This window comes from Kwoniella shandongensis, chromosome 9 (assembly GCF_008629635.2).
Source record: "Kwoniella shandongensis chromosome 9, complete sequence".
Lineage (NCBI taxonomy): Eukaryota > Fungi > Basidiomycota > Tremellomycetes > Tremellales > Cryptococcaceae > Kwoniella > Kwoniella shandongensis.
In genome coordinates, this window is record NC_089295.1 from 1,410,389 (window position 1) to 1,425,322 (window position 14,934).

General features: G+C 46.3%; 1 protein-coding gene across 1 annotated transcript; it reads right to left on the reverse strand.

Annotated features, from left to right (window-relative positions):
* Positions 1–12,664: 12,664 nt before the first annotated feature.
* CI109_105398 (mannose-6-phosphate isomerase) lies at positions 12,665–14,412 on the reverse strand (the record flags this gene model as incomplete). Its single annotated transcript, XM_032008415.1, has 4 exons — positions 12,665–13,101; positions 13,201–13,710; positions 13,857–14,115; positions 14,266–14,412. The coding sequence occupies 4 exons, from the start codon at positions 14,410–14,412 to the stop codon at positions 12,665–12,667; spliced, it is 1,353 nt and encodes a 450-aa protein (XP_031857313.1).
* Between the last annotated feature and the right edge of the window lie 522 nt (positions 14,413–14,934).

Consider the following 14,934-nt stretch of genomic DNA (forward strand, 5'->3'; position numbering starts at 1 on the left):
TGCAACCAGGGTGACCAAAGAATTATGTTGTGCCACCACCACAAGACACATTGGGGTCACAATGGCATATCCGCCTAAAGCTTGAGGAGATTGGCATCCTGGTTGTCTTCACTTCTGCATTGACATCTGCCCTTCAACATCCAAGTTCACTTCTGCATGAATTAGAACTTGAGCCTTCCCTAACTGAGCCACCATGTCACCAATCCACTTTGCCACTTCCAAACACACCTCTGAACACAACCACCAAACTGCAACCCAAAGAAAGATAAGACTCAGACCACCTCCAGCAGTCACTTGTTGATTGTCACAATCCTCACCACCTGTGCACCAACATTGTACTGACTGCTTACTGAAAACCGTTCAAACCTACTGTGTCCTTTCTTTATTGCTTACCAATTACTTCTAGTCTCACACCATAGTTAAAAGGTGTATAAGCCCTTCTGGCCGTTGTAGCACTCCTCCGTAGGTCTCTTGGTGGGCCATGCATGGTACCACCGAGATTTGATGGAGAAGGGGCTAACCGTCCGGTTCTCGTTTGACCGCTGCTTCATTATTACTTCGTTTGAGAGTTGTTTGCATCTAAGTTGAGGTGTGATAGCGTGTCACATGCGTACATGCCTCATAGTGCTGTAGAAATATGTGTATACCATTATCTAACTACAGTCTAACTAACTAAATAACCGCGGAAGGGAAAAGGATATGTGAGCTGTATGCGAACCTCTGCCAACCTCAAGGCGTTCCTCTCAAGGAGGCCAGGTCAAAGTTTGGTAGAGCGTCTGCCGAGGGTGTAACTAGGTTGTAAAGCAGATTGCTAAGAGATTATTCCTCTCATAGAAGCTATCTCATCCCTCAACGAAACTTCGCCGAGCATCCGTCAACTTTCGCGCTGACCATTCACGTGGCTCGGCAGAGTCCCCGTTGATGTCTGCTCTTATCCTCAACTGACCTTGTTGTACCACAGCGGCACCACATTGTAGGCAGCACAGGTGTATAAATTTTCTGTATACTCTGGGTGTAACATCTGTAGATATCAATACAGGAATGTTATGTCTTCAATTTTCTGATACATGCATATCTCCATGTCAGTTTATTTCTGCTACTCATACATGGTTTTCATGGTCAACCTTCAGTTGTGTTCACTTGGCAATTTACTTCTTAGATCTCTCTAAGCACCAGTAGCCTCACTTGCGTCCACCTATAAAATAACAGGGGTGATGAAATCCTGGGTGATTAGCTGATCTGGCAGAGTGGTGAGGGTGAATGTCACTTTGCTCAAGTATGTTCAGTCTCACCTTCTTTTCTTATCAGTCTTGAGGGAGCAATATGGCTCTAACCACAGATGTAACCTTACAGCATGAGACGAGGTGCAAAAATCAAGGGGAAAGAGGTTGACTGAAACAATTCATCAACCTGGGGTGGACAAAGAGGTCTTTTGGGCTACCATATAAGATGTTTTGGGTCACCAATGGATTGTTGGTTCACAAATCTGCAAAAATTAGACTCTGGCTGCCATATCATGTATGCCAAGTTTGATAGCCATTTGACATTGACCACAATTTGTACAGGGTTTATGGTACTGTAGACTCTCACCCAATCATAGAACTCAAACAAGTAGGCCACATAAGTACCATCCTATCTCCACCGTACAGATACATCCCAGTTCTGTGATGAAAAATTGACAACTATCTCAACTGTGAACATATTGTGCTATGGCTGACTGGCCCGTCTATCATTGCAATACACATGGCTAATTGCAAACACACAATCATGGTAGACGCATCATCAATACTTGGTAAATGAAGAGTCCACCATTATTCACCCAAAGCTACTTATGCCCTAGCTGCCAAACATACTGTGGCTATTCTCATCATACCTTGTGGAAGTACGGCCTGTGACTCGGTAAGATCTGAGAGGCTCAACAACGTGGACCACTGACTAAGCAAGACAAGCAATGAAGGTGGGCATTCAATGCAGACAATATGAGATACACTCAATCACAACTTGCATATCTGGTCAGACAAGTATTGACAATTCCCTGATAGACAATAAATTCAAAGTGCAACTAGCCGACATCCTTGACATCTGCTTGCAATGCGACAGAGAGGGATTTCCTCCATGAAAGTGACAATGATTAACAGTCCCTCCCAAACATGCCTCAAAGTGCTTCAATTCCCATGTTTTTCAGACGTCTGAGACCTGCCCTCAAGCCTCCCTTGCAGATAATCCGCAAGTTCCTTGTATGCCAATACAGCAGATTCTGAACTGCTTGGAGGTTTGGCAAAAACAGAACAAGATGCCCTGCTGTAATTCTCATAGCTGCTTGGAGGTTTGGCAAAAACAGAACAAGATGCCTTGCTGCAATCCTTACAGGTTTGGCAAAAACTTGAGGCACTTGGGTGTGATGTAGTGCCGGTGAAACCAGTGGACTTGTTGTCAGCCATTGTGTGTGTGTGTGTGTGTGTGTGTGTGTGTTTGATGGCTTGGAGGAAGAAAGAAAGAAAACAGAAAGCTGTTGCAATTCAGTCTAGATCCTATTTGTACTGTCAAAAGACCACCTCCAAGTGGAATTTCTCCACCCCATAATGCAGCTTTGAACAATGGAAGACAGGAAAGGGGTAAAGGGGTAAAGCCTTCCTGGTTGTGCTTGAGAAGGACAATTCTGAGAAGTGTCATGTCAGGGGTCAAATTCAAGTATGCTTGGTCCCCAATTGTTACCTGAAACAGCTTCTCCAAGAAGGACAAGGATGTTACCCTCAGAAGCGATATTGCTTCTTGTTGATGGAAGAATCCTGTGTGTAGTCATACATTCAATGCACATTGTTCATGTCATTGCAACATGTAGTAGGAAGTCCTACATCATTGTTTCATCAATGAGAGTCATGCAGGTCAGGAAGCTGCGCAACCAAGGGGTAAAGTTGTCATAACTCCTTGCACCTTGACCGTCTCTCTAGTCAATTTGCCACTTTTGTTTCAAACCCTCAAATGGAATGTTGTAACAATATTACTAGCCTATGGGTGTGCAAAACTTTTGATCTGAGTCTCGGAAGGGCTTCAGTCAATAAGCCTACACTTATACAACACATCATAGGAATAGGTGCAATCAGTAGGGAAATGCATATTAAATAGTGCAGTGACGAGTGGGTGAAGTGGAAACTAGATTGGTAGAATGAAAGAGTCAAGAGTTGAATGGGGAGGCGGAGTATGTGATCAAAAGAGTACCCCTGCTTGGTCTACCTGCCCCTTTATGCATGGTAGTAAAGGACAGCTGGACATGAAAGTGGGCATCCCGTACAAGAGGATACAGAAGAATCACACAAGATGAACAGGAATGTTACATATACTACAATGCAAATGTCCTTTATATGAGTCATGTACAAACAGGGGTCTAGTGTGCTTGATGGGTCTCTTCTCAGTACACAAGTTGGCAGTTTGAAGTCTGTGAACAAAGAAAGTGTGGTAGGTATCCGCTACTGTGAGACTTGTGAGTGATCATCCTTGGATTTGGGGATTTTGTGCGGAAACATTGCAACAACAGAGTCTTGACCAAGCCTATGGATTGACTCTATGATGCCAACCAGAGCACATGGGGGGAGAGTTTTTCCTTTCATAATCTGGGTCAAGCATGATTTTAGAACTGTGCGGATGCTGACCAAAACCAGGTGAATCAAGTTTCAGCCTTGGTCACTTCTGCCCTATAAGTGATACTCACTGATGGTGGGGGACATTTGAAAAAGGGCAACCTGAATGCCCAACTGTGCAGATTTGCACAATGCCGTCATTCTCATTGAGCTCTCTCCACTTCTCTGGGGTGTCTTTAGGGTACTTCTCAACCGTAAGGGCAATATCAAAGTCCCGCTGTTCCCAGTTTGTGCCATTCCATCGGGTCTCACGGAAAAGCGGATTGTTGTAAGGTGTGTCATTGAACTTCTCAGCAAGATGCCTATATGTGTCCAGACAGTGAGTCACCACTCAATTCCATGTCCAAACAGGATGAGAAGAATGCATAGCTATGCCGGATAGCAAGAACAGGAGGTGAGGTGAACTGACTTACTTTGAAACCTGTCATTTCCTTGCTGCGAGCTCTTTGCCATCATTGGCCACACCTTGTCCCTGTCATCCCGCTCCGTGTAGGCGGCAAAACAAAGATGATTGAAGTCCACCATCTGTGGTTGCCTAGATGGCCCAGACATCGCTGGGTCATATGGAGGAGGAGCAGGAAAGGGAGGAGGAGGAGGAGGTGGTGGTGGTGGTGGTGGTGGTGGTGGTGGTGGTGGTGGTGATGTGGAGTACACTGCAGGATCCACAGGATGTTCGAAACTCAGTACAACTGTTCTGCCTGCAGTGTTTGCTGTAGGGTCAGCTTCAAAGGTGTTGGGATGGTCCACCATGGTATGAGTATGTGATAGTATGTAAATGAGTGTAGGTGTAGGTGTAGGGTGTGTAGGTGTGGGAGGGTGTCTGCGCAAAAAGCTGGCTTGTGATTGCTTGAAAGCAAGAAAGAAAAGCCTTGAGATGAATGTAGCTTTGCAACCTTTTTGGAAGTGACTTAGCAACTTCACAAGTGGAGATGGTCCTATCCTTTGATCACCACAGCCACAAAAGAGGTCAAAAGGGGATTGAGGGGTAAGTCCACACATTTCACAATTTGGTGGCAGACTGTCAATAATGCTGCAATTGAAGGGTTTGATGAAGATGGTTCCATCCTAGCTTACTGTCTGAGCTATCACTCCAAGGGACACCTCATTGCATTGTGGGAGGTACCCAACAAAACTCAATCTTTGAGGAGTGCACTGAAACCTGTTTACACCTAGCAGATGTATGTCTGATTGATCAGCCGGTACCCAAGAAACACAAGTATGGGCGAAATTAGGGGCTTTTGATAAAGTGACTGTTTTGTGGGCCTTTTGCATCATTGTTCTATGAGAGCTATCTGATATTTCCATGGGTGAATTAACAAGCAAATTCCCTATTTCTCAGGCGATAAAACAAGTGTCACCATTTAGGCCTGTTATCGGGTGGTGGCAACTTATTTACAAGACTGATGGCCCCAAGCTCATAAAGATACAGCACTTGGTATATCCTCATTTTTTGTTGGGCCATGATCATTGGCCGGATGTCACAATATGCTTGATTCAGATCATTTCTACCACGGGGTCATTCATCTTCATCATACAGTATCCCTAGCCTCACACCCTCACAAATTCTAGACAGACATCCACTTTCAGTACGCCAGGCAAGACTCTCTTTGAAACAGCAAAGACTTGAGGATCACTACTCATCAAGCCGTCTGCAGCAGAAGCAGTCTATTCCCCTCTCTTCTCCTTGTCTAACTCATTGAGCGCATCCTTCAGGGGCCCTTCTTCAAGAGAATTGATGTCAATGCCAAAGGAAACATTAGTCCCCTCTGTCCCCTCTTTCCTGTTCTTCAGCAAACCAACGAGTGTGTCTGCACATGTTGGAAAGGGCCTGTTTGAGGCCTGGAGATGAGTACTGTCAGTAGTGCTCTTTGTGTTGGTATCTGTCACTATGCCACCTTCAGAAATCTGAAACAAAGAGTCATCATTGTCATTGTGTGCCAGGGGTTCTGAGTTTGATGTGGTACTGGTAGAAAGAGTGTCTGAGTCGGGCATAGTGTGTGTGTATGTGTGTGTGTGTGTGTGTACTGATATCTAAGTGAAGATAGATGTGAAAAAGAATTGTTGTGTGTTGTGAACAGAAGTGAAAGAGCTGGGACAAAGTGGGGTTTGCACCCTTTTAGTACCCTGTGCTATTGCTTGGTAAGTGGCAAAACTCATCTCTTGGGACACATATGCACCACATAAGCAGGCAACGAAGCATCCAAGCGTCAAGTGCAAACATTTTGAGGCTTCTTGGGAACAATGGTTCTGAGAAGTAAAACAGTCAAGGGGTATGCCAAAACATGATTTGCCCTGCTCTATCCTTTGCACAGTCTCCCCATGGAGCACATTTAGTCATCCGAAGAAGTCACATGACATCATAGAAGCAGTGTGCAGATAGACAATTCTTGTGAGTTGCCTGAAACTGGTCTCCATACTAAATCACCCTAGATGTCCTTTGTGTCAGGTTCGGGGCAGATTGGTCAAGGTGTATGAGGGCCATGCCACATTGGCGTGCTACCTGATCGTACATTCCTGGCAATAAGTGGGGCCTACCAGAGTTGAAGACAAATCTTTCCTCCTGTGCACTGGTCAACTGCACCAAGTCAGAGTTGGATCTAACAAGGAGCCTATATATTTATAAGACACCAATAGGAATCCACAGACTGTAAGGTGGATAGAGCAAATCCAGTACCAAGTCACCAAGCTTGAGTGCTGATCGAAAGCATGCTCACATTTGTACGCACTAGGCAGAGGATTATACATTCATTACAGTTATAAAGATGTATGAGTTCTGTGCTTCCTCATATGAAGTACTAATGATACTGTCCGAGCCATGGGAACCATTCAATTCTCCCGTCATTCACATCCATTGGCAACCTCCTCGAGTGATGACTCAAACAGATAAGGCTGGTTGATGGACAGCACCACTTTGGCACCAAGTTGGTAAGTCATGACATAAGTCATTCATGTGATTTCTGACACTTCATGACATTGGCATGATGCCCTGATTGCTTGATGAAATGTCCAACCACTGATATGAGAACCGTCAGGATTTTACTGTCTACATGATGCAATACACAGTCTATGTCGACCCTCCACCACTGTAAATCCCAAATGCATGAAAGAGGTCAGCTTAGTTGACTGCACTAGTGGATACCCTTAATTTAACTTGAACAATGCTGTGAATTGAATGTCTGCAGAGGAATCTATGAATCGTTGCTAAGAGTTGTCTTGAAGGATGTCTCTAAGAGAACACCATAGGACATGTTGGAGTATGCTCCTGAGCACCGTCTGTGAAACCACAGTCTGAATAATCTGGGTGGCAAAAGGTCAACTCCACACAGTATAGAAAATCTTACATGAAAGCCTCTGGTGATTTAAGCCACTATTTGTGGGGTCTATGAGGCATCTCTTGTGTAAGATTAATATCTACATGTAGAGTTCACTCATAATGCTCATCATGAGATGGATCACTGAGACATGCTGATCAAGTGCAGAGCAGGGGATATCAGGATAAAACGTGTACATCCTGTTCAACCAAGGTACTCCAGAAGAAACTCCCTCTCCTCTTAATATTTACATGCAACTGATCTCCTATTTCACACTCCTAATCTTGTCACGCCTCATTTGGCTCTCCATTGCCACTGCTCCTGATCTCACATCATACACACCTTCCCAACACTGCGTACTGCCTGCTGAGCCCCTGACCCATGAACCACCTGCTCAGACCCCTACGCATCAGGCGCTGGCAGATGACTCATGGTGTCACTTCTGTGCCAAACTTCTTTCTTGCTTTCTTCCCTGTATGGCATCGAACACTTTCGAGTGAACAGCTTCAAAGGTTGTCTTCAATTCTGTCCGGTGGCTGCTGTCTTTAGGTATCTGACAGTGGTCCATCATCTCATTCAACGTCTGCCCCCTATTCAATCCCTCGACAAACTGTTGACTCTCAGGATCCCACCTGGTTGTCTCCCGGCAGTCTGACAATGCGTTCTTCAAGGAGTCCTCCTCACTTGCCTCAGCTTCAGAGATGTGTGATGCAATGGTATTGTTGCACAAGCGTCCATCAGGCCTGTGCTTGATGGAGAACTCCCATTCTCTGGTCCTGTCTTTTCTTTTCTGAAAATGTCCAACAAGACAACTACCACTGTAGATTAGGCTTGTGCCAAAATCGTAGCGATGTAGAGCAAGCTCAAGGCGGGACTTGGCATCAGCAACAGAGGCCTGTCGAGATCACTCAATCAGCGACAACACTGCCAGATGAACCAACTGAATTTTGTGTCAAGAATGGTTTAGACAGATACTTACACGGGAAGCCATGAATCTTCTCCGCTCAATGTCTTCCCACACCTGCTTGTGACCATCTACAACACATCTTTCCATCAAGTCATAATGATCTGGTGCTTGCAGACTGTCCACAACATCCTTCAGATGCCCAATTTCATGTCCAAATGGGATCGTTGGAGATGATCCAAGCAACCTCCTTGTTGATGGTGTGGAATTCACCTGACGAAAACTCTTCATTGTGGCTGCCAACGAGTCGACCTGATTGTCGTGACTGGAATCAACAGTAGTGTCCACCTCCTGATGTAGGATTGTGTCATCAACTTTTCGGAAAAGGTGGATCCTCAGAGGGTGTCCAAGTTCCCTGTCTTTCGGCTTTCTGGACTCAGCAATGGCAAATGGAATAGTTCGAAGAAGACCTGTCTGATCAAGATGAGGTGGTGCATCATCAATGCGATCGGACATGACCAGTTCATGGAACCATTCTCGCTAAATTGATGTAGTATCTCAGAGATTAGCGACCATCATTGCCTTTGGATATATAGAGGACATAGAGAAACATACCGGGCACGTATAGGACCCAGCTTGTGTAGTCACAGTGAGTTCCCTCTTCACAGAGGCTGGTGCATCATCTGGGTAAAATGAAACACATGAAACAGCTGAATCGGATGACATGGTGCTGGTGTGCAGTACTATTGATAAGCGGTGATGCTCAAGATATCAGATATTCAGAATGGATGTGTTGGAAATGTGTTGTATATGGAGGAAAGGGAAAGAGAAAGACCAAGGGAGGGAAACCAAGAGGCCATATATATGGCAGACTGGGCTGATCTGTTGAAACATCTTGTTGGGGCTCTGCCATCCAAGCTAACATAGACAAGGGAGAGCATGAAACATCAAGAAGTACATCCAGAAGCATTTGCGGGTCTTTTGAAACCATTCAATTCACTGTTGAGGTTGCCTGATTTAGCTGGTGCCCTGCAGCAAAAAGAAGCATAATCAAAGAGACACTACACTTCTGTTACAGGTTTCACCTTCATATTGGGGGATATGCAATGTAATCTGTCCTGTCTTGTTTGCACACATTATGTAATGAATAACAGCACGTGTAATCCTATGAGACATGTTCAAGTACTGTAGAGAAATACTGTAGAGAAGTATCTCTTTGCATGGATTGGCGGAGGCATTGCTTAGTAAGGTGGCAGATAATCTTGGTGGCAAACAAGGTATAAATACCCCACCCCTTCTGTAGTCAGTTGTCAGTGTCCTCATTTATGGATCTCCATTTGAGTCTCACTCATACAGTCACATAGTTGGTCACAAACCCAACAACTCTTGTCGTCATCACTACCCTTGTAATCACTGTTGCCACCGTTGGCACTTATACCTGGATCAACCATTCTACAAGGCCAAAACACTGTCCTTTTCATGGGACACCTCCCGTATCCCTCCGTACCGGCGCGACACATTAGGCCGATTTGTCAGGTGGTACAGTGGTTTTTGCTTTCAAAGCATTTCTAGGGTACATGAAAAGCTTGGAGCAGAGCAATCCAGGGCAATTGTCATGCATGTTACGTTGTGGTGCAACAGTGTCCTGTAGAGGATAACCAGACATTGATGAAAACTCCACTGGGTCATGGGGATAGCCTAGACGAAAGTCGACAGATGCTTCATGGGGCTCTTTGAGAGACAAGGCTGGATTATGCGTTGGTAGGAAGACATTTTGGCTTTGGCTCGATAAGTATGGACTACAAAAACACCAACAACAACTTCCAACAGACCCTCTGTCGACCCTTGGCCTATTCTCTCAGGAGTATTGCTGTGGTGTCAATGGAAGGTCACTATCCATCTTGGCCAAATGTATCCTCACCCTGTAGCTTTGGTGATTTGATGATTATTTAAAGTATAGGTAGATAGTAGACCATCGGCAGAATCATGGGGGATGTATGTAGACATCTCTTCTATCTCCCCCCTCAACCCAGATGCAAACGAATCTCGAACAAAGCAACAGCAAGAGCATGGTCAAACAAGAATCTGACGATTATTCCTCTTGTCTATCAAATCCTGGCGGTACCATGCAGGATCCTCTACAAGACTTGCAGAGGAGTGCTACAACCTCCATAGATCCTCTTGCCATAGTGTGCGGAATGAGTTTTAGGCACAGACTTGTACCTGTACAACACGCAGTAGGGATGGGTGCAAGTTGTTTTACAAGTATGACCAGCTTTTGCATGAAAAGTGGGGATGACTAGGAGAATGCGGTTCTCTAAGGACTCAGAAAGATCTGAGATATGTTTGGTGACAGCAGAATGCAACTGCCCCTCCTGTTGCATTCATCACTCTTGTTAGTCATGGATCTACATTCAGTCTTACTCAAACCATTGCACAGACGGTCCCAAGCTCAATGCCCATTGCAATTATCATCACTTCCCCAGTCATCAACACCACTCTCATCCCTGCTGCCACTCTAGACACTTCTACCCATGTTGATTGCAAACAAACTCAAAACACTCTCTTCACCACTGAAAAATCCCCATATCATCCCTTATGGTCTATCAGTGTGAACTCAATGTGTGACTTTTGAATGCATACAAAAATATCTGGACCAATGATTGTACCATAGCTGAAGGGGGACTTTAGCAACAACAGTGCAACACCTTCATATACCTTCTAACTAAAACTGAGCTGGGGGAGGAGCTGGTGGGTTCTGAACTGAAGAATTAGACAGAAACAAGTCAATTACCGACTAAACTAACAAAAAGCTGACAAATATATTAGGAAATGTACTAAACATGAAAGGAAAGGTTTTGTGGAAGGGAAGGCAGAGAGGAAAGGTCTTGTTGGACAAGGGTAGTTTTGTTGTCTTTCATCCTTTACTGCTCAGTCCTTGGGATCAGAGTGGGGAAAGATGCTAAGGAGAGTATCTTGGTTGAGCTTAGGTACACATTGAATAAGCTGTTTTGTAGCGCAATCAGGCATGGAACGACCCATTTGCTCCTGAGCACTGCAAAAACCCAGGACCGTGCGGACACTAGCCATCGCAAATCAGTGCTAGCCACTTGCCACAACTAGACCGGGAAGCAACATAGAACTCACTGTTGGAGGGGAACCTTTGAGAAAGGGCAATTTGCATGATTATCGACAATGCAAAGTTGTGCATGCCCATCATCGTTGCCAGGCTCTCGCCACTCTTCTGAGGTCATCTCTGAGGTTAAGTTGGGATATGTATCGCCTGTGAGGGCAGGATCAATGTCTCGCTGCTTCCACTTGCTTTGGTCCCATCGGGTTTCACTACACAGCGGTGCCTGCGAGGGGACGCCGCTACATCGCTCAACAAGGAATCTATATGTTGTGTGTTCCACAGATGTGAGTTAGGACTGATTAAATATCTCTACAGGATGTGAGGATAGGTATGTCTTGTGATAGCAGGCAAGAACAGATAGGTAGAATCACCCAACTTACTGTGTGTAGTTGTCATTTGCATTCTTCAAGGTCCATCCTGAAGAAGTCCCGGATATCTGTCCGTTGTGCCGATTTGTGTAAGCAGTAAATGTCACATTACCCCAGTCAATCTGCCTTGTTGCGTCGTGATATGAGGGTGGAGGAGGCAAGGAAGGACTGCCAAAACTGTCCAAAACAGACCTGTTGGGAGCAGATACAGTGTTTGTAACTCGGCCAGAAGAAGATGTGCTGGAAGTGACTGTCATGATGCAAGTATGTGAGTGTGATTGTGCTATAGAGTGTGTAGGGAAGTGTACCTGTACAGAAGGGTGTGTGGGGTAAATGACTGATTGATGGAAAGAGAAGAGAAAGCAGTTTGGGGAGTTGTGATTCTCAACCTATTTGTACCTGTTCAATTGCTGGTGTACAAGTGCAATGGATCCCCGCCTTCCGAGGTGGTTCACATCAACAAAAGAAGGTAGAAGGGGGTGGACAGCCAGTTCACATCAGTCATAATGTGTCACTGAGCGTGGTTCTGAAAAGTGCTGTAGTGTCAAGAGGTCTACTGAAACCTGTTCCACCCTCGTGCATCCTTTGGACCCTTTCCCCAAGTATGTCATAGGGCATCACAGCAGAGACCAAAGGAAGCACACTCTTTTGAGGGATCAGTTGGACACCATTGCAAACCCCATCAGGTGACAACATCTTTTGTGCCTTCTTCTGCAGGAAGTACAAGGGTCTACATTCTCCTTGCATTATTAGGGGGAACAAGAAAGGTCCAGTGCAGAGCAGTTCACGGGGTTTGTCATACAGATTATGTCCATGGTCCTTTCATCTTCGTTCCCCCCTGAGCGAGAAGGGTAGGCATAGATCACAGAGGTGCTTATTATGGTGATTGAGGTTGGTGAGGGTCTATGCATGCTCCCCCCACGCCTATACTTGAGTCACTGACAAGTTTGCCACCATAGCCCAAGTCATCAGCGAGAGTTGAGGTAAGCTGGGAAGTTGAAGACATGCAGTTGCGCAATTTAAGTGCAGCACAAAGTCTCATGCGATTTCTCAGATTGCAATCAAGAGGCTTAACCTCGTGTCAAACGGTGCAGTGCTTCATTCGCAGTGCCTCCGTGCTTCTGATAATCGACTGATCGACGGTGATCAGTGAGGGAGCTTCGATGCAGAGTGTGTTCAGGAGCGCCAGTACAAGCACGACCGACACCGTATTCCCTTGAGCTAACGCTTGAGGTTGGAAAGAGACGCTTCTCCGCCCGCCAGAATAAGTTACATATACAAACTCGAGATCTAGTTACTCCAAGTCCAACTTATGGCTTATCAGCCTCTACGTACGCTCTAAATACTTCTACTCCATCTCCTTTAGCCTGCCACGTCACTTCCTTCCCAGCACTGATGAACAGTACATCTCCTCTCTCAAACTCAACCTTGTCCTCACCTTCGACCGAAGCCACTCCGCTTCCCTCTGTGACAACGACCAGACTAGGTCCGGCAATAGCTCGGTGCTCAGTCTTGTCCTCTTTGGACAATTCGACACGCAGAACCGAGAACTCCTCGATAGGCGGATCGTAGAGCAAAGTAGACTTGTCGTCTTCTTTGTCTGAGAAGGGAGTAGGCTTGAGCAGCTGTTTGTTGCCTGGTCCAGCTTCGTATGTGAGCATTTCGACGAGGGTAGGGACATCTCGGAGCTTGGGTGTGAGTCCAGCTCGCACGACGTTGTCCGAGGTCGCCATACATTCGATGATGTCTATGAGGTAGTAATACATCCATCAGTAATTGAGACGGTTCGATTAGCAGTGCGAGGGGGCGAGTAACCGGCCTATAGAATGAGATACACCACACTCACCTCCCTTGATATACGCGTGAGGCTCGTTCGCCCCGAGGAAAGCCGCTTCTCCCTTCTTCAGTTCCACAACGTTCAGAATGAACACACAGAGCACTCCCACATCTCCCGGATACTGCTCGTTCAACATCAGAGCCAAGTCCACCAGACCCTTTTCGCTGTCTGCAATCTCCTCTTCCCCACTTTCATTCTTGTATCTCTTCACCAAGTCATTGATGCTCTTCTCGACGGTTTGCTTGTCTGCAGACATGAGAGCGGCGAAGATCTTCTTCAGGATCTGTTTTTGGTCTTCTGTCGGTGACGAGACGGTAGGTTGGAAGAGGAACGCGTCGGGGGGTCGAGTGGATGGAAGTGTGAGAGACGAAGCAAGCGAATCGATGAGGGAGGAGTCGACCAACGCGGAAAGTTCGGGGACGGTGAGGAGGTTGAGGAGGAGAGTCGGGAGCGGAAGGAAGTTGAGGAAAGCCAGGAAGGGTGTGAGAGCGATGGCCATCTCGGGTTTGTGGTTGGGGTCTGTAGAGAGCATAGGGGTAGTGCCAGAGCAGGAAAAGGGATGCCAGTCGCATGTCGAGAAACGATTTTGAGGAGGATTGTAAAAGATAAGCACAGAGGTGTCAGCTGAAACGAGCCTCGTGCTGCCTGATGCACACTCTACGCACCCTTGTAAACCTCTGGTCTCTCATCGAACAACTTCTTTGCCAACTTCTTATCCGGATGAGCTTGTATACTCAACGCCGTACCGATACTCAGGACCTTGAACAGGAATGGCAGGTTACCATCCTTCGAGTCCTGGAATTTGGTCGTGACTGCGGCACCGATGAGGTCTGGGTTGGACTTGAGGTGTTCCGAAAGAAGGGTGGAAGAGGAGGACGAGGTATCGAGCTTGGAGGGTAGGGTGGGGTGGGTGCCCATCCATAGCTGTGTGTAGGTGTCGGGTCAGCTTGTCTGTCAAGAGAAGCGAAGTAGAAAGGGCAGCTAGAGCGGACATGACACAAGAACGACCACACGATGACACGAGATAATAGCAGTGCTGCCTGAAGTGTCGTGATTCACTCAATGGTCACTCACCTCGGCGTAGGTCTTGTCCTCATCTATATTGAATTCTGGCACCGACTGTTTCCCGAATTGAGCAGCGAGCGAAGCCGACCCCTTCTTCCCCCAGTCGTAGGATTGCACTCCCGGAGCGAGCTTGAATATTGAGCTAGTGGCTGTCATGGTGTATTTCTCTATCTAATATATAAGGTTCGTGAGAGAAGAAGACGAAGCAAGAGTTGAAAAGAGTAAGACGATAGGATGATATGGATGTTATGAATGGACGCGTCCCAAATCAACTTGAACTATTTTATACAGTGACTCCACGTGGCGTGGCGTTTTTTAACAGCATCATTACCGCAGATCCCGTTACAATCTTGAGAACCCTCGTCCCTGCTTTTCGTCTCACCCACAGGAAGCGAGCAAGAACGAGGATGGCACCAGCGTGCGAGCAGGAAGGACAGCAGAGTGTTTGAGAGAGGGTGACATGCAGCGTTGGTTGTACCCTGTTGACAACGGGTGAGAGGAGGAGCCATGCTACATGGTTATCGGTCTCCGGTACAAAGCCGTAATCGGTTCCCTCAAGGCTCAAAATCGGTCTGTTTCCATACCAGCTCCGAGGGAAGATCTATTGACAAGGAAATGATATGAGATGCATGCAAGCCTAAAATCTGCCTAGTCACAATTATCATTATCTCTGATCTG